This window comes from Thamnophis sirtalis, unplaced genomic scaffold (genome assembly GCF_051295495.1).
Source record: "Thamnophis sirtalis isolate CommonGarterSnake01/CBP01778 unplaced genomic scaffold, rThaSir2_p1.2 scaffold_3, whole genome shotgun sequence".
NCBI lineage: Eukaryota > Metazoa > Chordata > Lepidosauria > Squamata > Natricidae > Thamnophis > Thamnophis sirtalis.
Window position 1 is genome coordinate 49,287,670 of NW_028261383.1, and position 27,700 is coordinate 49,315,369.

Genomic DNA, 27,700 nt, shown 5'->3' on the forward strand with positions numbered 1-27,700 from the left:
CAAATAAGAGGAAAGCACAAACAGAAAGAAAGCCAGGGAAGAACAGCTACTGGCATGAAATCTTATGAGAACTCAAGTATTGTGGAATTAACAAAAGAGGAAGAATCCTAAGCATATTTGTTTAGATGTGAAAGTTGGCAAGATGTATTCCCAATGGCTCATTCCAGCTTATTTTCTGAATCAAATCCAACATGCCTCAAACTATTCGTTGCTGGGCAACCCAAAAGGGAAGAAGCTAACATGCTTCTGCTTCTGCGGTTTCCCATAAATATTGACCACTGTGGAACAGAGCATTGGACTAGACTGGCTTCTGGATTGATCTAACAGTCCATACAACATACACAATTTAAGGGCAGTTCAGATATGAATCCAGCCTACAATCAACCTAGGAGGAAACACAGTAGAAATGCCGATCCTTGCTATTATAAAAAAAAATACAGGTAGTCCTTGAGTTACAATCACAATTGAGCCCAGCATTTATGTTGCTAAGTGAAACATTTGTTAAGTGAGTTTTGCCCCATTTTACAACCTTCCTTGAAACAGTTAAGTGAATCATTGTAATTAGGTAACATGGTGAGGTAAATCTGGCTTCCCCATTGACTTTGCTTGTCATAAGGTTGCAAAAGCTGATCACATGATCCAGGACATTGCAACCATCATAAATATGAGTCAATGGCCAAGCATCTGAATTTTGATCACCTGACCATGGTCGTGTGAAAAATGGTCACAAATCACTTTTTTTCAGTGCCATTGTAACTCTGAACAGTCACTAAATGAACAGTTGTGAGTCAAGGACTACCTGTATATTAAGGCCAAGTGTACAAGATGCCAAACGGCAAAATAATCCTGTGGTTTAAGCTGTTGCAGATATCATTCTCTAGAAGGAATTCTATTTTTATCCAGTTAAGTAGCCCAGGAAGATACTTTGCCTGATGGTATTAGAAACCACTTAAGATGCTTCCTTCAAATGTACATGATACAATAACTTATCATTATTAGGGCAACTGTGATCGCTTTACTGTTAGGAAGATGGGCTGGTATGATTCTGCATAAAAATTGTTGGCACAACTAATATGAAGGTGCTATCGCTGCTGAAACACTTCATGCAGAGAAAAATTGAATGAGCCAAAATACGGAATGATTTTCAACATTGTCTTGAATCACCCTTCTCCCATGACTCAGCAGGAAAGCAAAACAGACATTAAATATGTGGGTCACCCCAGGGGCTCTGTGCATTCTGAATAGGATCAAGTTTCTGAAAGTTCCTTTACCTTGACAGTCGACAAAATAACTACTGGATCACTCTGCCACATGATGAGGAAGCGACCATTCTATATTTTCCTGAGCTAAATAACATAAAGAGGAAGCTGACAGTGGTATGTCTAAAAATACCTTGTGAATGTTCTAAATGAACTATATTTCAATCCATTTATCAACAGCTTTCTCAATGGGACAAATTATCACTAATGTTTTTTGCCATTCTATTTATACCTTCTTCAGCTCCAACTTTTATTAGTAGATGTAGATATACTATACAGCACTAAGTTCTTGAAAGAATCATGAATATGTATCTATGTACGTTGAGGTCTGGGAAGTGTAGATATAATGAAACGTAATAATTGACTATACACATGAATTTATAAAACTTTTAATAAGGTTCGGTAAATGCACAAGTTTAATTCATAAATACAGATGAACTAGTACAAAATTAAAAAGAAAAAACTTGATTCATAAATGTACTGAATTCCAACAGTCACCTTCTTATACGATTAAATGTGAGTTGATATCAGTGCAGTCAGAACAATTTTCAAAATACTAATACTAATCCAGTAATTCTGCTTAGATGGGAATGAACGTTCCCTCTAGCACATCGGCGTCCTCTGCTGAGGAACTAAATAAATCTTTGGTTTTGTAATAAAAAATAAAAATGTATTGCAACCTCCAATAAATTAGTATGGGGAGGAAATCACGCAAACTAATTTGAAAACTTCACATTCATGCTTTAAAACATAACTGACTTCTCTCTATGCTGAAAAGTGTACTTAAGGCGTTATAATTTATAACTAAACAAAATTGTACTGATTATGTTAACCATAAAGGTACTATTCAATTGATATTGACCTTAAAGGATAAAAAAAGTATCTGTTGTTATCATAATGAGGATGATGTGGGGGAGGTATATTATTATAAGTGTGTGAAGAAGAAGAAATGTGAAGATTTGTATTTTAAGTGAGAACGTAGTAGAAAGCATTATCTGTTTTTCAGAGATACATAAAATATATAGTGAGATAAGAAAAAAAAAATCAAACAACATAAGAAATAAAAGTTGTAGGGTTTCCGGACAAAAACTTATTCATTCTTTTATGTTAAGATTTTTGAAATAGCCATAAAACAGACATCAACTAACAATTGACTGCTTCACACTTGACTGTAGTCTCTGCACTAACAGCACAACTGTAGCAACTCAACTGCTGCTACTATCATAGAAATCACAGTAGATACATAATCACAAACAGTGCTTCTATCTAAGCATTGCCTGGCTTAGAATTTCAAGAATGGGGGTGTATGATTAAGGGGTGTGAATCAAGTCAATCTTTCTTAAGGGCTTTTCCCCCCAGACTTTGTCAAAATAGAACTGTATTCTCAGTTTATAGGCTTTGTTCAGTGATTATTAAAACATCTTTACAGCATCAGCATTAGCAAGTGCAAAGGCTGAGGGGTGCTAAGAAGCAAGCCGGATAGAAGAGGTGCAGTGAAAGCTCAATTTGTTTAATGGAGATTGGGTAGAATTGGCATGATTCAATTTGTCATTGTGGATTAGAACAGTGTACATTGGGTGGGTGGGGGGAAGAAAACTACAACTAGATGTGAACATGATAGGAATGTCTAAAAACAAATTCAGAAAACATGGTTCCCTAAGCTATGATTTATTTAGATTCAGATCTAAAGGGGGGGGGGGGAAGCAGCATATCATGCTTGTGCACATTTGCAGTTTAAGCAGATACTGAGAATTTGCTGTAGTCTTCTACCTTAAAAAGAAAGGAATACTAAAAGAAACTGATTTATTGAGCTGAGAAATCAAAATAGTATCAGCTACTGAGGCAGCAGTTCTTGCTTTTCAGTACCAGCGGCTCAAGAGGAATACGAAGGTCTAAAAAAATACACTAAGGGTTGTGGTGCTTTTGTAAATGTTTTGTCCATCTTTCTGTTGCGGTGTTCTTAGAAAAATCTTCCAAGTTCTGTCCTAGTTAATGTCTCCCACGTCTACCTTCAAAAGCATGATGTTCTTTATGGGCTGAAAGGCAAGACAGCTCGTGAGTCTTAAACAGATTTTGTTGATACAGTTTGTAAATACTGCGCTCGACTTACATCGCGTGCAGAGACCACTTACGTTTATAGAAAACTGCTTTAAAAGATGTCTGGGGAAGAAGCTCATGGATCTTTTCTAAAACTGAAGCTTCATTTGCTAATGATGCATTTACATTCCAGACTTGAACAACATCTTCCCGGTCACGAACACTGACACTAATGCCAATTACTTCATCATCTGTTGGGGAAAAAACACAATATTATTTTGCTTTTGAAAAGACTTTGCCCAGGCCTTTGGCAAGGATGACTGAAGCCTCCTTTGGGCTAAGGAGATCTGTTCTTTTTCATTCCTATCCAGTTTTGTCATCTTTGCCAACTTTGACTTTATTTTTATTTACTTTGGTACTGTTTTCAATGCTTTTGACCAGAGTTGTTGGGAGTCAGGTGATAGAAATATGTTCAACTTAATACAGAACTCTTACCCTACAAATAGACACACGAAATGAGCTTATTAAATAAAGTGTAACAATCACAATGAAAATACATGTTTACGTTGTTTGACATGCAATGCTAAAGATTCCACCTCGTTATTTCTATACTGAGCTTCAGAGGGTGCAGTATTGTGTAAGAGAATCAGTTATACCAGATGTAACACCAAGGGTGAAATCCAGCAGGTTCTGATAGGTTCTGGAGAGCCAATAGTGGAAATTTTGAGTAGTTCGGAGAAACCGGCAAATGCCACTTCTGGCTGGCCCCAGAGTGGGGTGGGAATGGAGATATTGCAGTATCCTTCCCCTGCCATACCCACCAAACTATGCCCACCAAACCACACCACGCCCACCAAGCTATGCCTACAGAACTGGTAGTAAAAAAAAAAAAGAATTTCACCACTGTGTAACACTAACTAGAAGGGAAGGGAGGACTTAGTCAAGGAACAGAAAGCAGCCATGAACGTTAGGAAAAAAGTAACTATAGCACATGAGGTCTTGATTTTAAGGAAAAGTAAAGTCCAAATAGTCAGCTGTGTATTTCGGATTCCAAGGAAGGATGAATCCATGGCAGGAGAAGGTAATAATAAAAGGCGCTGAAGACTGATGGAAGTTCCTAAAAAGATACTTAAAAGCAAAATGCCTAATGACAGGAAGAAAATGGATGGCAACAGAAGTTAATGTAGCTGCATAAATATATATAGAACATGGAAAGAGGCGCAGGTCATAAAAAAGTGCATACATATATCCTTCAGGTGTAGAAATTATCAGCAAAGCTAAAACTCAAAAATAATTGCATCTCATGGTACTGAAGGAACAAACAGAGGCATAGAATCAAGATCAATGAAGTACTAGTACCACTTTATAAAACCCTAGGAAGACCACACCTGGAATACTGCAACGAATTTTGGTCACCATATTATAAGAAAGATGTTGAGAGCTTAGAAAAAGTTCAGAGAAGAGCAACTGAGATGATCAAAGGTCTGGAGACTAAAACACATGAAGAACAGCTGCAGGAATTGGGTTTGGTTAGTCTAAAGAAAATAAGAATTAGGGGTGACATGATAGAGGTATTCCAGTATTTGAGGGGCTGCCACAAAGAAGAGGGGGCCAAATTATTCTCCAAACCAGAGGGCAGGACAAGAAACAGTGGTTGGAAACTAACCAAAGAGAGAAGCAGCCTGGAATTAAGGAGAAACTTCCTAACAGTGAGGACAATTAACTAGTGGAATAGCTTGCCTTCAGAAATTGTGGGTATCACTGGAGGCTTTTAAGAAGAAACTAGTCAGCCACTTATCTGAAATAATATAGATTCTCCTGCTTGAGCCAGGGGTCTGGACTAGAAGACCTCCAAGGTCCCTTCCAGCTTTATTTTATTTTTTTCCATTCTAAAGTATCTGGCCAAATCTTTTTGAAGAAATCATATGAACTAACATAGTGTAGATGACAACAGGATGTTGTCCTCATTTTCAAAAAGGGGAAAAAATAATCCAGTGAACTACAGACTTACAGTACCAGGTAAGATTCTATTACATATCATAAAGACATTAATCTGTAAACATCTTGCAAAAATGTATGACAATTACAAGACATCAACCCAGCTTTGTCAAGAACAAGCATTATCCTTATTCCACAAAATATGGAATGATGGAGAAGGAACATATATTGATTTTAGTAAAGTAATCTGATGAGGTCTCCCTGATTTACCTTTTAAATTTAGTATGGGATGGATGACAAGACATGACAATTAAACAGATACGTAACTGTCTCAAAAATTTACACAATACTAATCAAAATCTCCTTATTACAATAAAGGGAAATAACTGAGTGGCTACTTCAGGTATGTGTCCTGTACGCTGTATTTTTATTAACAATTTTTATAAAGAGGTATAGCGAACATTTATCAAATTTGCAGATGAATATGTGGGGTAAGGAATATATTAGAAGAAAAAAAAACCAAAAAGATCTTGATAACTTAGAGAAAATAACAGGATGGATTTTAATGAAGATACATGTAAATCTTTTCACTTTAGGAAACAAAAATCAAATGCTGGAAACAAAATAAACAAGCTGCAGACTTGATGGTACTTTGCAAAAAGGGCTCTAAGTACGAGTCAATTGCACACTGAATATTCTGTTTGATTGCAAGCAGAATATAAATCAGTGGTATACTGTGGCTGCAAAAGGGCAAATGTAATGTTACACTGTATCGTTTCCAAATCAAATAATTGTTCTGTGATATTCTGTGTTGGACAAACCCCATTTCAACACACTGTCCACTTTGGGCATTGCACATTAAGAAGGATTCAGAGAAACTGAAACAGATGAAAAGATTATTTCAGAGAGAATGGTTGTGGATAAAAACAAAGCCCCATACATTTAAACTGAAAGAACATGGTATGTTTAGTCAAGAGAACCCTGAGGGGATAACATACGAGGGTATAAAAATAGAGTAAAACGATAGATAAATAGTTGAAAGGATGTCACACAAGTGAAGGTTTTCCCAATGGTAAGAGCAGTTTGACAGTGGAATCAATGACCCAGTCAAGAAGGTGGGTTCCATTCACTGCCTATTTTCAGGCAGAGATGAGACAGTCCCATCTGTTGGGGATATTGTTAATTTAGATTCCTTCACTGATTATGTATTTGACTCTATGATCTAAAATTTCTCTTTCTTTGTTTTGACCTCGTCAAGAGGAACTGCTCTCTTTCTAAGCTACACACCAGGATGCAAGTCAACCTTTCCATTTTGCTTGGGAATAGTGCTAGCAGATAAAGCATAGCATTATCTTTTCTAAAATCCTATTTTGTTTTCTCTTCCTTTTGCGTAGGTGTGGGCGATAGCCTTGTTTCCACCTTGCACCCATAAAAACCAGGCAGATTTTGTAAGCTAATCCTTACAAAAAAGGATTACAAAAACCGCTATCAGGCATGTCAAACATATACACGTATAACTGAATGAAACTACGGTTTCTCTTGGCTTCACCCTTAGATAAAGTTTGAGAAAAATCAGTAGAGGTACCTTTTAGTACCAGCTGACTCAGGCCAAAAACCAATCCACTCTGAATGTGAAAGTCCTAGCAAATGTTGGCCAGCTAAATTAAAATGGTCAGCGAGCTTAGGAACGAGATGCTCACAAATTAAAGCAAACATCAAATAATAAAAACATATTCTTACTTGTCCCACAATGGTCTGTAAACTGTTCTCCAATTGTAGCTAACAGTAACTCTTTCCAAACTGCAGACTAGCAAAAAAAAAAAGAAAGAAAGAAATTAAGATGCTGATTCTGTCACAGTAACAATGACATTCCCAGTTTGACCCGCAAAGTATTTTTTGCAATAACCACCATATTATTTTAGCTGTGCATATTATTATAACTTTGCATTCGTAATTGTTCACAGAAAAAATATTCATGGATTGGGAGCTGATGAATTGAACAGGTAATGTAACAAATGTCCTTTTAATCGTTTTTTAATAAAAACACTGCACATTCCTAACTGAGGGCGCAAAGAAAGAGGATTCTTTCTTCTAGAAACTGATTTTGGTTAGATTATTGCTCCTGCGTCAGTTTTTCTGTTCATTCTGCATGGAATCTTATTAATTTGTCTACTTATAATAAACCCCATAAATGGCAAATGACGACTACACTTCCATTTACCATTAATACATCACCTTTTGTCTGTCCATTTAGTACAGTTCTGGTGACTGCTCACAGGGTTTGGAACAGGGGTAAAACCCTCCCGATTTGGCTGAACTGGTAGGGACGATTGTCGTTGGTTCCACGAACCGGTAGTATTAAAAAAAAAAAGCTTCTGAGGATCACACGGATTAGAAGTGAGCTGCGGGATCATCGGAAGCTTTTTTCCCGCTTTTTAAAGCATTTCCCCCCTGCTTATTCACCCAAACCAGCAGGGAAAAAGTGCTTTAAAAAGTGTGGATGTGGGGGGACGGGACTGTGTACCGCGCAATCGTCGGAAGCTTTCCCACCCGCTTTTAAAACATTTTTTTTTCCTCTGGTTTGGGTGAATAGGCAGAAAAAACTGCTTTAAAACAGAAAAGAAGTTGGCTATGCCCATCCGGTCACATGACACCCCCCCCCCCATCAAGCTACGCCACAGAACCAGTGGCAAAAAAAAAAAAAAAGATTTCACCACTGGTTTGGAATTCCTCTGCCCTAGAGGCTCAAAGTCTAAGTCTAGATATCTTGGCTATTAATGGCCAGACACACACACACAAAAAAGAGTAGCAGCATAGGTTATATCACTGAAAAACAAAACTTTTTAATTTAATAATAATTCCAGTTCTATGCACTGAACTAAGCCAAAACTAAGAGAATCTGATTGTGATATGCAAAGTTAAGTGTTACAACCCTTAAGATAAGGCAAGCAAATAAGTATTCTCTTGATCAGTGTTGGCTTGCTGAAAAATCTTCCTCCTAAACCTGTGATGGCAAACAGGTGGCATGCAGAGCCCTCTCTGTGGGCATGCGAGCTGTCGCCCCAGCTCAGCTGCATGCACATGCGTGCCGGCCAGCTGGTTTTCTGCTGCTCATGCACTGGGTGGGTGGGGTGCTTGCAGGAGACGTGCATGCATACACAGGGTCTCGCACATGCACAGGGTTGTGTACGCATGCACGGGGATGCATGCGGGGTTGTGGTCGTGCGCACATTGCATTATGAGCGCGCATATGTGCTTTTGGCACGCTATGACAAAGAGGTTAGCCATCACTGCCCTGCACAAAGCATATGGAAGATGTGCAAAAAAAGAGAAAAGGATGGGATTTCCTGCTTATGAACAGGGGTTTGTTTTTTACTTTTGTGACATTAAATAATGTATGTTCCAAGTTATATAACTCATACAACTGGAAATATGATATGAGTTTCCCTACATTAATATACCTCAACATAAAATTACATGCACACGGAAACAACATACCGTACTCTCTTTGGGGACCTTCATTTTCCATACTCCTCCTTTGGCATTGCTTTCCTCCTCCCTGATTTGTGAAAAAACACAAGATCCACTATACAATTTTACAATACTGTTGTGTTTAGTTTTTAATTTATTGTATTGTTATTGCACCTCATGCAACGAAATTAAATGCCATCTTCAATGTACATTATAACTATAAAAAAAAACCATGAAGACACATCCTTCATATTCTATACAACTGAATTGAAAACCTGATATTGCTTTAATATTGCACTATATCATAGAATTCAATATAGTTACTGCCCTGGGATACAAGCTGCTTTTCAGCCTATTTGCCCTTGTTTTCATTATCCTGTACTGTCTGCCAGAAGGTAAAAGTTCAAAAACAAGAGTGCCCAGGATGAGATGGATCTTTAAGAACATTTTGAACTTTCTTAAGGCAGCAGGACCTATAAAGCTCTTCCAAGGAGGTGAGAGGGCAACCAATGATCCTCTGGGCAATGATGTTAACCCTCTGGAGTGATGTCCTATCTGCCACTATGCAATTGGCAAACCATGCACAGGTGCAGTAAGTTAAAATACTCTTTATGATGCAGTGGTGGAATGTCATCAGCAGTTTTTCATTCAGTTGTTCTTTCCTGAGAAGTCTCAGGTAGTATAATCTCTACTGGGCCCTTTTGACCAGTGCTGCAGTGTGGATGCAGGGCTATGTTTATTCCATAGAAACATCATGAAGAAAAGAGAATTTAGTAACACATAGAAGTCGGGAACTTAGAATGTCATTTCATTTAAAATTTCTCTTTCTCCTGAGTTTTGTGGCACTGATTAAGAAGAAACACTTTCCTTTTCGGAAAAAGAGAAGGAGACCAAGTAGAATGAATGAATGATCATCAATAAACTTTAGGTTTAAAATTCCTGTCGAGTTCTTTATTTTGTCTCAAGACTAACAAACCAAATTAGCAAACTAATTTCCTCCACTACATATGTCTTATATAATTTGCTAATATGACCATTTACATGCAGAATCTTCTCAGTGGTGATTAATATGCTTACCAATACTGCCCTGCATAAAATAATCCTCAATATGAAATAATATGAAAGCTTGTAGTATCTCTAGATTTAAAATGTATTTCTCAATATTAGACTGAATGGATGAGTGGCAAACCAATTGGTGCAATAAGTGCCAAAGAAGTTAAAACTCTGCTTTACAATCAAGGTTTGGAACGTGATGTATACAGATTTCAACCAGTTATCGATAAGTGCAGTTGATTAATGTATTTACTATTTTCACTATCTTTTGTGCGTTGTCAAAGAGATTTATGAACTACTCAAGGCTATTTCCCCGGACCTTGTCAAAGAAAGAATGAATGGTAGGATTTATCAGCAGAAGAATTTGAATAGATGACCAGCACTGTGAGTATGTATCAAAATCCAACATTCCCCAACCTTTCAGATGCACTAAGATTGTAAATCCAAAACACTTTAGTGGCTGCCAATTTGTTTCCAGGCAAAATATGAAATTCTCTTCGTGATCTTAGGTGGCCTAACTAAACAATCTGAAATAACCAGCAACATTTCTACATTCAAATAGCTATACAATTTGAGATGAACACTTTTTGAATGGTGTGGGAGTAGGAATAGATTTCCAGAGAAAGAAAGAAAAAATGCAGACTACAGGAACCAGGAGCACTACTCAGGTCACCCTGAGGACACAGATAAAGCTACAAGTGCTTCAACTACCCTCTAAAAGGATTCAAATGACCAGATGTCTGCAAGGAATATAAATCCTTTCATTCCCCACTATCTTGTCAGAGCTGAAGAAGCTTCTTGGATGAGAAGCAAAACATCTTCAAAAGGAAAAAAAAACAAGAAAGTCCAGTTGCTTCCTGAAAAAAAGCACCTTTGGAACAACTATGACCTGAATGACTGAGAATCTCTACAGCCTTTCACCAACATTTCTATTTACAATCGGGGAACACTTTGGGGAAGGTTGTTTTTAAAATAAAACAGTGTACAACAGGATAAAATTTTACTATTTTACTTGTTTTACTATAACTCAGTAAATGTCACTATTACTCTGCCTGCTTGCTGCCAAAATTTAAAATGATGGGAGGGGGCTGAGATGAGGGGCACTATATCAAAGCTATACAAGCTACTCATCTCTGATTTAGAATGCAGATGACATAGAAATACATTTGTAAATGAAAGCTGCTGATACAAGGTGGACTTCAGGGAAGAACAGTAAACTATTACATGAAAAAATGGGTCAACTAGTTCATCACTGCAAATTCAAAAGTCTCTCTGAGTAAGTAAACTAATATTTTAGTTTAGTAGACCTTGGGCTTTTCAACAGCATTGTTGCAAGCATTAATTAGTAAAGTTCTACCCAAATTTTTGCAAAGTGTGTTTTAGTTCAAATATATGCAATAGACAAACATTGTATTGCATAACATGAACTTTTAACTAGAACAATCCATGACGTTTTGAAAGACAAACACAAATCATCTTAATGCAATGTACCATATTAGACATAGTAAAAAAAAGTCTCTAATATTCTTCTGTTCTTTTGCTTCCCAATAATTTTTATCTTGCTTCCCTCCCCCCAACTATGAAATACAACAGATTCTCAAAACACAGCAATCATTTGAATACGTACCACAGTGGTCGTCTCTCTCCACGCATTAAATGATAACTACATCTCATAGGCAGGTTTGTCACAGGAGGAATATTATTATAAACGCTCCAGAAGATCTAGATGGATAATAATTTTTATTAATTTATGAATACCAGCAAACAATATGAAATTACCATTTGTTTAGGAAAATTCAGCTGCATTGAATAGTATTTTCAGCTAAAATAGAAACTGCCTGAAATTTTCTTCAATCACTGGCAGTTAATGCAGTGACAACAAGTAAAAGGGTCACAGTCTCCTTTGGGTTTAAGAAATCTTCCTTCCTAAAATCTAAGACCATCGTCATAATTTTGTATTCCACTATATAATTCTCATGCTTAACACATGTTTTTTTACCTGTACAGTTTCTACCGTGTAGATCTTCTTCAAATTTGATGCACATTCAGCTGCTGTGGTACCGGGAAGGGACCTTAAATGTAAAAGAAAACAATTGTATAACAAAATGTACTCAAAACACATCAGAGAATTAAAAACAGTGATCATAAAATCGACGTTACACACATAACAGCAGTTTATCCTAGATGCTAATGCTATAAACATGTAATCCTTTTAAAAATCTTCAATGGTACTTAATATTATAACTTGATGCAGTCATTGGACGATTTGTAGCAACGTGGAAGCATCGGTGTGACATTCAAAATAACATGCATTTCTTCTTTTCTATTGCATACTGAACATGAATGTTCATGGCCAATGTTTGTTTGCAGTAACAGACCATAAAAGGGTAATTAGGTAAAGCTAGTTCCTACTAAGATTTAGGTTCTGTGAATGTTTCCCATATTGAGTTTAGTTTTATGCACTGTGGTTATTGCAGGAGGAAGGTTTGTAGTTGGGTGTGACCCGCGAAATTATCAGTAGCTAAAAACATGTTACTGGGTTTAGTTGGAGTGATACATGCAGTCTTTCCTGGATAGGGTAGATCAGGAATTAATGGTTATTGCACTAATGCAGTGTTTCTCAACCTCAGCAACTTTAAGATGTCTGGACTTCAACTCCCAGAATTCCCCAGCTGGCATCTTAAAGTTGAAAAACAATGCACTAATGCATTAATAAATTGAGGACTGAATTATTTTAACATATTTTACATGGGGGTTACATCTAAGAAGCCATTGCAAAACGCCATTACTAAGTTGCTCAAGGAGCTTTTATCAAACACAATGTTTCTATGTTGAAGAGTGAACATCAATCAGATACCAAGCCAGGTGCAAGGCTTTGGGTCATGTTATTGGAGAATTTACATATATACCTATATGCTCTTTGCATTCTAGAAATGTCTTGCTGGCAAAACCATGATTACCTATGATGTGGAAATTGGTTTATTGATAATCCACCCACATGAAACAAATTTCTTGTGAAGATTAGATGGGTACATATTGCAAAATATTTCTACTTTAAAATGAAAATTTGATTGATGAGCCAAGCACTTTTAAGTTTTTCTATATCTAGCTTTTTGCTCTCTGCTCTAATTATTACTTGATAATGGTATTGCTTTATCATATTATATGTTTATATTCTATTGTATAGGACAGTCACAGTTTTTCATAGACAATAATTTCATTGTTTTCATAATGAAAAACAATGTATAACTTCTATAAATAAATTCACAGATACATACAACCATAATGATGATGAAAATCACACAGTGGAAAAACAGGGATATTCACATGCTTTGTGTAATAAAGATGTGCAAAGTCACAATCTTTCACTCTATTAGCCTATTTAAATCACAAATTATTCCAAGCTACTTAAGCAGTTTAAGCTGCAATTGTACACCCACCTAACGTGGATTAAATTCCAAAAATACAATTGCATTTATAAGTAAGAATGCATAAATCCATATTATAACTATATACAACCCCATTCAGATATTAAATAACGACAAGTTGGGAAAAACATTTCACTGTTACAGTAATAATATACCTTCTCCATAATTTAATTTTAATTCTAATATTTAGTTTCAGTTTTTATTTTAACACGGTGATGTATTTCTATATCCTGCATTTTCACAGGGATTAAATGGATATTAAATTCATCACACTCATGTTTTGACAAATCCTTTTATTCAACTCCTATTTTTACCACTAGATGGCAATCCACTATGAATTTACTGTTACAAGTTAAATAATGATCACTTAAATCTTACTTCAACAAAAACCTAATTTCACTGGAATTACTTCAGTACATGCAAGTACTGTAAAGCATCAAAACCTGGCACAGGTATAACAGAGAATGAATGCTTAACCATAAATGTAAGTATTATACATTATGCTGTATTCCACAATTAATCTACCAGCAGCCATTAATTCTAATGCCAATGTAGGTACCCAATATGCACTAGCAATTTGGTTCGGTGAAAATGTAACTGACAAATATTATAATAAAGTGGAGAAACATGCCAAGCATGAAGCCAGGGCAATAAAGTGACAGAATGTTGGATTTGATTTAGGAGTATCTGCAGTCATACTTTTATTATTTGTTCTATCAATGATAATGTTGTTTTATTATGCATTTTGTTGTGTGAATAAAGGAGCCACATATCAATGTTACCCTACACCGTATTCTAAATATTCTATATTAATGGGGAATGACAACAACTCATCCTTGCAGCTTTGAAAATATACACATTGTTAAACTAAAGGAGATTTAATCTAAAGCAGAAAAACAAACTGAATGTATGTTTAGAACTATTGACTGATAACAGTTGCACAAACCTTACAAAACAGATAATGGCTAAGCATACTGAACAAGTAGAAGGATTCCATGCACCCCTTCTTCACTGTTTGCTGTTACAAGGTTTAATCACTGCAGTTCCATTTGTTTTAAAAAAGCAAACCTTAATGTTGAAAGGTTTGTGTTTATTTTACTAAGCCAAGGTGGCGCAGTGGTTAAATGCAGCACTGCAGGCTACTGCTAGATCAGCAGGTCAGCGGTTCAAATCTCACCGGCTCAGGGTTGACTCAGCCTTCCATCCTTCCGAGGTGGGTAAAATGAGGACCCAGATTGTTGGGGGCAATATGCTGACTCTCTGTAAACCGCTTAGAGAGGCCTGAAAGGCCTATGAAGCGGTATATAAGTCTACTGCTATTGCTATTGCTATTACTATATAGAGAATAGACAATATTAAACCCACTGCCCAGCTGTCAGTGTGACAGTTGCATTCCTTAAAGCAGCAACATTTTTTCTAAACTTATGCAATAGCCCAAGATCTCAAATACTTGTAATGTGCACACTCTTAATACAGACATAATAGCAAAGAAAAGCATCAAATTGTTTCTTTTAATTACTATTTTCAAAGCGTCAGATCTATCAATGTTGGTTTAATGAAGTTAGGGTTGTTTTTATACCTACTTAAACTGAAATAGCTTTTTGATTCTTGGTTGGTTATTTTTTTCCAATTTAAAGATAGTCTTCTGAAAAATTTCAATCTCTTTTGTGTTTATTATTTTGAACATTTTGTACTATCCACAAATAAGGCCACCTCAGTGCTTACTTCACCTATCAATCAAGATAACTGATAAATAAGTTACACCACCCACAAAAAGATCATTGAGACTCCACTTCTTACTACCATTTATTCATTTCTATTTTTAACCAATGTATGTGCTATTAATAACAGAATAACAGAGTTTCAAGGTACCTTGGAGGTCTTCTAGTCCAACCCGCTGCTCAGAGATTGGTCGTCCAATCTCTTTTTAAAAACTTCCAGTGTTGGATCATTCACAACTTGTGGAGGCAAGTTGTTCCACTGATTAAATTGTTCTGTCATGAAATTTCTCCTTAGTTCTAGGTTGCGTCTCTCCTTGATTAATTTTCACCCATTGCTTCTTGTCTTGCCTTCAGGTGCTTTGGAGAATAGCCTGACCTCCTCTTCTCAATAGCCCTGAGATATTGGAACACTGCTATCACATCTCCCCTAGTCCTTCTTTTCATTAAACTAGACATACCCAGTTCCTGCAACTGTTGTTCATATGTTTTAGCCACCAGTCCCCTAATCATTTATTGCTCTTCTCTGCACTCTTTCTAGAGTCTCCACATCTTTTTTACATCATGGCGACCAAAAATGGATGCAGTATTCCAAGTGTGATCTTACCAAGGTGGTACCAAGGTGATATGGTGGTATTAAGTGGTATTAACATTTCATGTGATCTTGATTCTATATCTCTGTTAATGCAGCCTAGAACTGTGTTGGCTTTTTTGTCAGCTGCAGCACACTGCTGGGTTCATATTTAAGTGATTATCCACTAGGACTCCAAGATCCCTCTCAGTTACTGCTATTGAGTCAGGTACCACCTGTTCTATACCTATACATTTGGGTTTTCTTGCCTAAATGTAGAACCTTACTTTTTTCACCATTGGATTTCATTTTGTTATGACAATCTGCCTCCAACCTGGTCCTTCAGATCTTACAATGGTATCCATTGCTGCTAATAATTCTATCCAGGCTTTTCCAAAGGATGAGGTCTTTCACTAATGTATCCAAAACATGATAATTTCAACCTGGCCACTGTCTCAAATGATAACTGTGGATTGATTTGTTCGATCATCTATTTATTTATTTTCTTGGGTATGTGTGGCAGTCCCAGGATTTCCAAAACTAAAAATTCAACAGTATCAATATGGTGGTTTTTTAAAAATAACTTTCGCTTCAATAAAGATTCAGAAAAAATACCATGGCTTGCATAAGTATGATCTTTGTAGATATAGTATAGTCCCACATCTCAATGTTTTTTCCAAGATCTTCAATGCTATTTTACGACTGCTAATTCCCTTGCTGTTGATAGGCAACTCTAAAAGGCAAAAGCTTTTTAACTAGTTATATATATGGACAGGCTTTTTACTCCATAGCTGTTATTTGCTCCAGAGTTTTGAACTTTGCCAAAGGTTTTGTTTTTAGTTTGTTTGTTTGTCCATTCATTCATTCATTCATTCATTCGGCTGTCTATTTAATATATGACATTGGGTGGTCGACAATAATAAAGATAAACAAAACAAAAATAAATCAGATTTTAAAAAGCCAGAATGATTGTGCCTAAATAATAACAATTTGACATAAAAGGCACAAGATGGTCTTACCCAACATCCTGATCCAATACCCAGAGGAAGAGTTAAGCCTTTAATGGTCTATGCAAAGTCAAGAGGATAGATACTATACAAAATATACTGCAGTATATAATATACTACTGTATTATTCAATATTAGTTTACAGGCTTATTTCCATTTCTATTGGCATTTTCAGAAACTCAGGAAGATGAATATGGTACATATTTGCTTTGCTAATTTGCTACATTCCCTTCCATAAGTTTTACTCATCAAAATCCCTTTTTCCTCTTTATTATTTTTTCCATTAATTTGTCCAGAACCAAAGTTACACTGATGGACCTAAATTTCCAGATCTTCCTGAGGCCTCTTTTTGAAAACTAGGCCTCAGGTTGATTTGAAAAACTAATTACCTACTTTTGCCGAGATCTTCATTTTCATATTTATTTATTTTTAAGGAATTCTGCAGAACTGCCACCAGAACCTTGTGGTTTGTTCTCGTCTCTCAAGGTGTCTTAAAATTTGTTGCCGCAACTTCTCCTTGACGAAGTAAATACAGGAAATCCTCGACTTACAACCATTCATTCAGTGACTGTTCAAAGCTACAATGTCACTGAAAAATAGTTCCTTGACCGTTTTTTATACTTACAATCTTTGCAGCATCCCAATGATCACGTGATCAAAATTTGGATGCTTCGCAATTGGCATGTATTTATGCACTGTGCCGGGTCATGTGATCACCGTTTGCAATCTTCCCTGCTGGCTTCCGACAGGTAAAGTCAATGGGAGAAGTCATATTTGCTAACAATCATGATTCACTTAACTGTCTGAGTAATGCACCCATTGAAAGCATAACTCCGAGGCAGGTAGATTCCTGATAGGATATGTCATATTGGCACAGCCGGTGAAAACCAACTCTGACAATTCCCTCATTTTTCACCTAATTAAAATAATCAAACTCCCTTCTCCCAGGTGTCCCCTGTCACATTGTCCAATAAAGATGGTAGGCAGGCTCTTGTCCTTCTTCAAGGGCCACTTGTTTCAATGACCTTGGTTCCTAAAGGAAAGCATTTTGTTTTGACTCGAACCAGGTTATCTACTTCCCCCCTCCCTTCCCCCTCTTAGGTCTTCATGGCAACCATGAACAGCACAAAATGGCTTTAGCCAGGTTGGCTTCAGAGCTGAAAAACTGTGGCAAAAAATTGTAAAATGGGGTGCACCTCACTTAACAACTGCCTTGTTTAGCAACGGGAATTTTTGGTTCAGTTATAGTCATAAATCAAGGATTAATCTATACTTTCAGGTATGTGTTCTATGTTTTCTAAAGTTAAAGTAGCGAAAGACACAATGCATTTTCTCTGTAATCTCCATAACCTTCTTGGATATCCCCTTCATACAGCCCAACTGCTTCTCTTATCAGTTTTCGTCTTTGAATTTATTTAAATAATTTATTTATTTTATTTTTCATGTATTTTTTCCTTAATAAAGTTACTAATTTATATTTCTTATTATGATTTTATAATTTTTTGGTCAAAGTAGGTGCTACTCTTTCTTTCGATTTAAGAGCAGATTCCTATTGTCCTGAAAGTTTTGTACTTTTAATAGCTTCTTGGACATTGCTAGAGAGCCATGCTGGCCACTTCCTGGACTTGGTTGATCCTTTCTGATGTTGTGGAATACATTCTGTGTTTTTTGTGATTTTTAGATGCTGTCCAAACATTGTAAATATTTTTACAATTTATTTGGTTATTTCCTTTTAGTCTCTTTTGTTAATCCTGTCAAATTAGAGAAATTTCCTCTTTTGTAACTAAATATGATTGTGTGGATCTAAACAATAATTTCCCACTTGCATTATGCCATAGACAAGGGTTTCAAATTGGTGGCCCATGGGCCGGATGAGTCACACACAAGCCATGTCCACCCTGGCACCACAAAGTCAAAAAACATGATACGTCGCAATACATCATTTGACATGATCGAGTTTGACACTCATTCCATAAACAATAGTGAATCATTTTTAAAGCAAGGGGTTAAACAATAATTCTCTAGTATTTTCCATTGTAGTGGACTGTCATTTAACAGGAATTTCCTGTTAAATACACCTGGCATGTATTACTGAAACCTGGCTGGGCCCGGAGGGAGGAGTCCCCCTCACTGAGATGTGCCCAGAGGGTTTTCAGGTGCTTCATCAGCTGCGACCCCAGAGAAGAGGTGGGGGAGTGGCCATTGTTATCCGAAGGTCTCTAGTTCCTCGTAGGATCCCTGCTCCGGAGCTTGTCGGGTGTGAGTCCTTACTGGTGAAGTTGGACCTTGAGGGTCAAGTGGGCTTGTTGTTAATGTACCTGCCTCCCAACAGTGTTGCAACAGCTCTCCCCTCGCTCCTCAAGTCAGTAGCCGAACTGGCAGTTGAGTTCCCCAGGCTTATGGTGCTGGGGGATTTCAATTTGCCTTCGCTCAGCGAGCACTCTGATGGAGCGCAGGAGTTCATGGCTTCCATGACAGCCATGGGCTTGACCCAAGTAATCCGGGGCCCGACTCATTCAGCAGGTCACCACGCTCGACCTCGTATTTCTCTCGGAGCAGTGGAGTTGTGATCTTGGTTTGAGGGGCATTGAGATCTTGCCCCTTTCATGGTCGGACCACTTCCTGCTGAGGCCTGACTTTCGGAGACCAATCCCCCACTGTAGGGAGGAGGAACCGATTAGGTGGTTCCACCCCAGGCGCCTTATGGACCCTCCGGGCTTTCAGACAGTGCTTGGTGTTATACCTGATACTCTCGTCCACAGTCCGGTGGAGGCCTTGGTCGCTGCTTGGAACTCAGCGGCGTCGGAGGCTCTTAACTGGATTGCGCCTTTATGGCCTGTCCGAGGTAGCGGATCCAGGAGGGCTCCTTGGTTCACTGAGGAACTCCAGGAGATGAAACGCCAAGAGACTCCTAGAGCGCCGCTGGAGGTCCAGTAAGTCCGAATCAGACCGAGCACTGTTGAAAACCTGCATCAGAGCCTACCTCCTGGCAATTCGGACAACAAAAAACACATACTTTGGCGCTCTGATTGCTTCCACTGAGTCGCGCCTTGTTCAGAATAACCCGCTCCCTCTTGACAAGGTAGAGCTGAGGAATTTGTCCAATTTCTCGTGGATAAAGTTGCTCAGCTTCAGACAGACCTGGACTCCAATTGCTCAGAGCCAGCCGAGGTACTGGGGGAGGATCTTGAGCGGAATTTATGGATTGATTTTCAACTTGTCACACCTGAGGAAGTGGACAAGGCCATGGGAGCTGTGAGTGCCTCCACTTGCGTGCTGGACCCGTGCCCCTCCTGGCTGGTTGCTAACAGCAGGGAGGTGACATGGGGTTGGATCCAGACGATAGTTACCGCCTCTCTTCGGGAGGGTACCTTCCCGCCCCTCCTAAAGGCGGCGGTGGTGAGACCCCTCCTGAAGAAGCCGTCTTTGGATCCAGCCATTCTAAGTAACTACCGTCCAGTCTCCAACCTCCCCTTTGTTGGGAAGTTTGTTGAGAAAGTGGTGGCCTCTCAGCTCCGGCAGTCCTTGGATGAAACCGATTATCTAGATTCCTTTCAGTCGGGATTCAGGCCTGGCTACAGCACGGAAACTGCTTTGGTCGCGCTGATCGATGATCTTTGGAGAGCCAGGGACAGGGGTCATGCCTCCGTCCTGGTGCTCCTTGACCTCTCAGCGGCCTTCGATACCATCGACCATGGTATCCTTCTGCGGCGGTTGCGGGAGGTGGGAGTGGGAGGCACTGTTCTTCGGTGGTTCTCCTCCTACCTCTCGGAAAGGGCGCAGTCGGTGTTGGTTGGAGAACAGAGGTCGACCCCAGGCCCCTTAAGTATGGGGTGCCGCAGGGTTCGGTCCTGTCCCCCCTCCTGTTTAACATCTACATGAAGCCACTGGGTGAGATCATTCGGCAGCACAGGATAAAATACCACCAATATGCAGACGATACTCAGTTGTATCTGTCCGCCCCGTGCCAACTCAGTGAAGTGGTTGACGTGATGTGTCAGTGCCTGGAGGCTGTTAGGGTCTGGATGGGTGTGAACAAGCTTGCACTCAATCCCGACAACACCGAGTGGCTTGTGTTTTTCCCTCCCAATAATTGGCCTTGTACTCCAACTCTCAGGCTGGGGGGTGAAATTATACACCCCTCAGACAGGGTTCGCAATTTGGGAATCCTCCTGGATCCACAGCTGACTTTAGAACACCATTTGTCAGCTGTGACCAGGGGGACATTTGCCCAGGTTCACCTGGTGCACCAATTGCGTCCCTACCTGAACCGGGAGGCACTCAGAACAGTCACTCACGCCCTTGTGACCTCAAGACTGGACTACTGTAATGCGCTCTACATGGGGCAGCCCTTGAAGAGCATTTGGAGACTTCAGCTTGTCCAGAATGCAGCCGCGCGAGCGATTGTGGATGCACCTTGGTACACCTACGTTACACCTATCCTCCACGAGCTGCACTGGCTGCCTATTGGACTCCGGACGCACTTCAAAGTGCTAGTCGTTACTTTTAAAGCCCTACATGGTATTGGACCTGGGTACTTGAGAGACCGCCTTCTGCCAATTACCTCCCTACGACCAATTAGATCCCACAGATTAGGCCTCCTCCGGATTCCATCAACTAGCCAGTGTCAACTGTCGACCCCTCGGGGGAGGGCCTTCTCTGTGGCTGCTCCGGCCCTCTGGAACGATCTCCCCATGGAGATTCGGACCCTTCAGGTTTTCTGCAAAGCCGTTAAAACCTGGCTGTTCCAGCAGGCCTGGGGCTGATGAGTTCCCAGCCCCACTCGAATGGTTGTGGCTGTTGATGAGTTTTTAATTTGTTGTTTGTATTTGTTTTGTCTTGTTTTTTGTACTCCCCCTTTCCCTATTTGGTTTTGTTACTCGTCCTGAGTCCCCTTGGGGAATAGGGCGGCATACAAGTTTAATAAAACTAAACTAAACTAAAAACTAATTTCATAAATGTGATTCTCTTTAAATACTCTGAAGATAGAAGCACTGAATCACAGGTTGAGAACAAGGACAATTACGTATTAGTAAAATTAGTAATTTTGTTCATTTATGATTTTAAAAATATGTTAAAATAAGTATCTGTTTGAATCTAGAAAATGCAGGAAGATTATAGTGTTATTATAGTATTATTGTATTCCCATAATACAAAAAAGGTTAAAGGTTCTAATCCACAGGAAAAGAACATGTATATTATTAAAGTAGTTTCAATTTATAGTTTTTCCTTGAGTGTGACCAAGGAAAATCCCACAGCACTTGAATCTTCCTTCTCTTTTCCATCTACTGCTTTATGTACCATTTAGCTCAACAAGGATGCTGGGAAATGCAAAAGTTTGTGGCATTATGGAGTACTACTGTAAGACTGTGTTTTCCACTCCCTGCTTAAATAAGCATTTTGAATCCTGCAAAATATGAACAGAAACTTATAGTTTAGGCAAGAATGGCAGAATAATTTTATAAAACCAAGGTTATTGTAAAAGCAAGGTTATTGTACGTATGTATGTGTTATGTACGTACAAGGTATGTAATCCAATACAGTATTCCAGATCCAAGAGATCTCTGTTTTGGGATGCTCAAGAGAGTACACTAATTATGAAACTTGGCAACAGTAACATCTGGGTTGCCTATTAATTGCTGTAACACTTGGGCAAATCATAGTTGTGGGAAAACTACAAGAGGAAGTAAACATACATAGCAGCAGAATCTTATAAGCTCACAGTCTGATTTATAGAACTTCAGACTGAAACAGAAACAAACTGTTAAGGACAGGAGATCCAAGAACGCTGATTTCAGCGAGTAGATTTGGAAGAAGTCCAACAGCTGTCTAGTTCAAGAAATAGGCCAGGGAAAATATTGCAGTATTCCTAACATCTGCTTAGAAGACCTTGGCACACTCTCAATGCACCAGCTTAAGTAGACAGCATTAATTGGTAATGAACCCAAAGTAATCAGCTCACTATTTTAATCTGCTGCCTGCAGCTTTTAAGACTGTAAGACAGCAATCACAAACCTATACACAGGTAGTCCTCAACTTGTGACAATCATTCAGTGACCATTCAAAATTATGACAGCAGTCAGGAAAGGGAATTTACTATTGGTTCATGAAGCTGTGGCCATCACAACTTCATGATCTGGGAGCTCAGGAGCCCAGTCAAAATTATGACTTTGCAGCAATTATGACAGCGCAGAAATTATGATGTCACAATCTTCCTTGCTGACTTCTCATAAGCAAAATCAATGGGGAAGTCAGCAGGAAAGGTCAGTCCCCCCCACTGTTTGTACTCTGTAGCATTCGCCCCCTGCCAATACTCATCATGCCCACTCCCACTCTGTAGCACACACATCCACATGGCACCCCCCACCAACCCACATTCTCCAGTGCCTCCCTGCAGCACCCTCCATCTCCCATGGCATCCCTAAGCTCACTACCGTTTGTTTATAGCAACCCTATTCCATGGCTCCTGCACACTGACCCACAATTTCCTCCCACTTAACAACCTGGGATTGCAACAACAACAAGGACTGTCTGGATTACCATCATTAAACAAACATGGTCATATGGTGTCACACCTTACAACTATACCACTTATGATGGAAATTCCAATTCCAATTGCCATCCAAGGACTATTTGAATACGGAGATTGTTTTAGAATATCCTGTTCTTAATTTCAATATTATTATGACTATCTTCTCTGATCTTATTTGTAAGAATATATTCCATCAATTTTCTATAATTTGTGAATCCAATTTATATAAGATACGAACAATATCAATATATAGTTCATATAAAACAATACAAAAGGGATTATTTACTACAAGCCATATTATTAATAGTCTTAGCTACTATGGTTATTCTCAGGAAATGTACATGTACTCCAATTTTAGAAAGTACTATCTGATAACCCGGCATAGCCCGGGTATGTATTTATCTCAATCCTATATTAGAGGGAGCCCCCTTGTGAAGTACTGCGAAGCCGTTACCATGGCAACTCCACTATGCTGTATAGTAGAAGCCATTTTAAGGCACAACAGGGTGTATCTTAACACAACCTGAATCCAAAATGCACACTATCACTGTCAAAAGTACTGTGACTTGACACTATAGGTATAATTCAGTCCTTTTCATTTCAGCGGTCTAGGCGTTCTATAGTCATGCCGGAACACACACGGACACAGACACAGACACACACACAGATACCGAGGGTTGTTAGAGGTGTCTTACCCTCACAGTATTTGTTTCCAGAGAGTAAGTCACTGTGTACAAGTTTGGTTGAAACCGCTCAAGGCGTTCCAGAATTATGATGGAACACACACACAGCCCGTTTATTTATTTTTACACACACACACACACACACACACACTCAACTATCTCTCTATTACAGAATTATAGTCCGAAACTGGGATTATACTATAACTTTGGAAACTGATGTATATTTGCATGTTGTTCTACTTAATTAAAAACCTTGAAAAATAAATGTACAGCAGAGTTCTCTGCAGTGGCTTATTTGCTTTCATTCCACCTCTCATGTAGAAGAACCACACTCATCATTTTAACAAGGTCTTTTAAACATTTCACACTTTTCTACTTTTTTGATGTTTTACTCTTTCTTTTACTACAGGTTTAACCACTTCCTTGTTTAAAAACTGACCTAAGACCTGTGTTAATTCATAGACTGCAAGAAATAAGCGTCAATCTAGGCATCATCACAATGATTTTGATTACGTGCCATCAAATCAGTGTTGCCTCTTAATGACAGCATGAAGAGAAGTTCTCCAGGGTGAGATTATAATAGTTTGTCCTTAACTGCATAATAAAGAAGCCGGAATCTAACTAAAAAAAACAAAGGAAAACTGGGAGTACAGAGTGCTATCCCCTCATATCACACTTCCCTGTACACTTACATTCCAAGCATTTTTAACTCTTTGTGATACTTCAAAATATCCACTGAGGAACAAATCAATATTTATGGGAAAATAAGTGTCATAAATCAGCATTCTGGATTTATATGACCCTATGCTGAAGTCAGATTGAACTCCTTTTTAAATTTCAAATGGGAAACAAATCATCTGGCCTTGTTCTTTTCTTTTGACAAGCTTTTCAGCACACAAAAGACTGTTAATAAAATACAATTGGTCCTAAACTTTTTAGGCCAGAGTGCCTTGCCTCAGAGGAAGCTGTTTATTCCTTAAGGACTCCTGTCTTTCTCAAGTTACAACTCCAGTTTTGTAAAGAAGCTCAACTACCTTTTATATGATCTGACTGGGCAGGGAGTGAAACAAGTGCTGGACTATCAGGGAATTAGAAAAACAACAACAAATCATCAATTGATTCAGTACAAACAAGCATATCTGCCTAATTTTGGAATAACTGACATTATTTTTGATGCAGTTTTGATCTGGGAAAAGGTCAACATGGTTTATAAATGTGCCAGAAAAATACTTTGTTATTTTTAGAAATGATTATGTTTACAGCAAAATGGAGAGGGGTCACCAGGGGTGTGTTTCTTCTGTGTTTAATAACATGGATGTAGGGAGTATAGATTCTCAGGCAGCCCAATTTTAAAATATTGAATGAGAAAGAATGCAGAAAGAGATCAAGATACGAAGTATGGGACAGTTAACAATTTATACAAAGTTCTGCTTGAACGAAAGTGATCAGGTTTATAGGCAGAAGCATAGCAATATAAAGCTTAAACAGGGAGGAGTAAGATTCAAAATGTATATTCCTTCAAAACGGCCCAGGCCTGTGCAAGCAACATTTTTTTTTTATTCTGGAAGCCTTGCCTATTAGTCTTTTATTTTTATTTTTTTAAAAAAGAGAATACTATAATGAATTAGGAGTGGCAGAGGATGAGCAGCATAAGGCTCCTTAGGGTATAGGCTTCTTCTTAAAGATAATTATGATTCAACTTTTATATTTAGAAAAAGCAACTATTACAAATATCCTGGAGGTCTCCCATGTGTTGTCAACTAAACCAATCAAATCATTTAACATTCCCCTTAAATTATCATCATTATCTGGGTGAGATACAGACAAAACTTTCACATCAAAGCACTCTAAAATACTTTTTTCCAGCTAGGGAATCCCTACCTTAAGGCAGTTTTTACTACTATTAAACTCTCCAAAATACTGCCATCAGTAAACTTTTATTTATTTAAATATGCAAATAGTCACCCATCTTATGCCAAACTCTGGGTGGCTCACAACCCCAAAATAAAACAATATCTATCCACAATAATAATAATAAAACCTAGAATCTTCCATCATACATATCCTGGTAAGGATGATAGAATTTGCAGCCCAGAACTTCAGCTATTTAGGATAAAGTTGGTAGGTCATGGATCTGTCTGAAGTGCAACCAATTAAAAAGAAACACTTCTAGAAAAGATGAATTAAATCTCTAAAATAGCATTAGTGTGATGCCTAATATTCAGAATTCAGAGATAGGCACTCAAAAGTTCAGTGAAATTGCGTAAGTATCAAAAGTCAACCCTTTTCTCTGATTTTGTTAACCAGAATCAAGCCTCTTAGCCAGGGGCTTGTTTGAATCAGAGTTTCTAAGAAGAGATTGAACAACCATTTGTCTGAAATGGTACACAGGGCTTCCTGCCTGAGCATGGGGTTGGACTAGAAGACCTCCAAGGTCCCCTTCTAACTGTTATCCTGGGGGAATGGGACGGTAACCCAATTCATATTTAAAGCTAAGCCATAAAAGATGAATTAGATAATGTACAACTTCACACCTTCTCTAAACTGTACACATTTTTTTTTAATTTAGAGCGAGGCACTAACTCAGCCAGCCTTGTTGCCATTTCTATGTGCTTTTCCAAAACTCTTGTGGGCATCCGAGGGAGGTGCACTTGTTGAATGTCTGCCCACTTTAAAAGCCTGCGGGGGAGGGGAAAAGAATGACCACCGCAGACTCCCTCCCCCACCCACCCCCGTTTTGCTTAAGAGCCCCCATTTATGACTTATTCTCCCATCATCACGATAGCGGCTTTCGACGTTGCCAAATATAGCAAGGAAAACGTCAGTAGACTTATAGCCCGAGGGCATTTTACAGGTAAGGCAGACGCGGGTCCCAGGCGAAGCGGGCTGAGGTTCCAGCGATGCAACCATGCGTGGGTGGCCGAAATGTCAAAGTGGAGCGAGGCGAGACTCCGGTTTCCCGGGCTTGGGCAATTCGCGCTCCTCGCCCTTGAAAAGCGGAGACCTGCCGGCGCAGTGGGGGGAAGGGCCGAGGAGAAAGCCAACAAAGGCCAACTCTCTCCCCAGCAGCCGCTCGGCGTCTCCGGCGGGCCGGGGCTAGCGGCGGCGCGGGGAGCCCGGGAAGGACGCCCTCGCGCTCCCCTGCCGAGCCGAGCCGAGCCGGGCTCAGGCGGCGCTCTCCCTCTTTCTCTCCCGCTTCCCCATCCGGTCTCCCAGCCTGCACTCACTTGTCGAGCCAAAAGGTCCAAGGCGAGTGGAGCGGGATCCCGCCGGCCTCGGCTTCCAGGCCTCGCAGGTGCTGAGGGTCGAGGGCGACGTCGGCGTCCGCCTCGTCTTCCTGCTGCTGGGGCGCCGGGCACGGGGGTTCAGGCGGGCCCGGCTGCCGCTCGGGGGGGCTGAGCGCCATTGCCCTGCGCTTCCTTCGGCCCTGGCTGAGTCAGCGCCGCCTCGCTCGGCGAAAGCCCGCCTCGCTGCATCACCGGCCGGCGGGCACCAGGGGGCCCTCTTTATCTTACCAAAAGTGCCGGTGCTTGGATCAGCCGGTGCTTGGATCAGCCCGCCGGCATTTGCGCATATGCGTGCGGCTCGCCTCCCTCTTCGACGCTGTGCAAGGCTTCGCTTGGCATGCTGGTGTCTTGCAATGCGGACGCCCTGAAATGCAACCCAAGCAAGAAGAGATGGGGGGGGGGGAGAGTGACGATGGATAGGTTAAGAGGTTCTCAGTCATCCAGGTCATGGTTGTCCCAAAGGTATTTTTCTTCAAGAGGCAACTGGGCTATCTGGTTTTTCTTTGAAGACGTTTCACTTCCCACCCATGAGAACTGAAACGTCTTCAAAGAAAAACCAGAAAGTCCAGTTGCCTCTTGGGAAAAAAAGCACCTTTGGGATATATAAGGGTTGCACGTGAATTTGCTAAGGTGCAATTAGGTTCGCCTGTTTATTTCCGTGTGTGGGAAGTTATCATCCAGCCGTCTCCCAGAAAAATGAAATATCCTAGGAAATA

General features: G+C 39.5%; 1 protein-coding gene across 1 annotated transcript; it reads right to left on the bottom strand.

Moving 5' to 3' along the window:
* Positions 1 to 1,632: 1,632 nt before the first annotated feature.
* On the bottom strand, positions 1,633 to 27,152 carry EIF4E3 (eukaryotic translation initiation factor 4E family member 3). The gene is made up of 7 exons (XM_087708884.1): positions 26,925 to 27,152; positions 11,758 to 11,830; positions 11,386 to 11,480; positions 8,733 to 8,793; positions 6,975 to 7,041; positions 3,392 to 3,547; positions 1,633 to 3,295 (listed from the first exon to the last, which is right to left on the bottom strand). Exons 1-7 carry the CDS (start codon positions 27,101 to 27,103, stop codon positions 3,249 to 3,251), a joined length of 678 nt encoding a protein of 225 aa, XP_087565010.1. The 5' UTR covers positions 27,104 to 27,152; the 3' UTR covers positions 1,633 to 3,248.
* Positions 27,153 to 27,700: the final 548 nt, after the last annotated feature.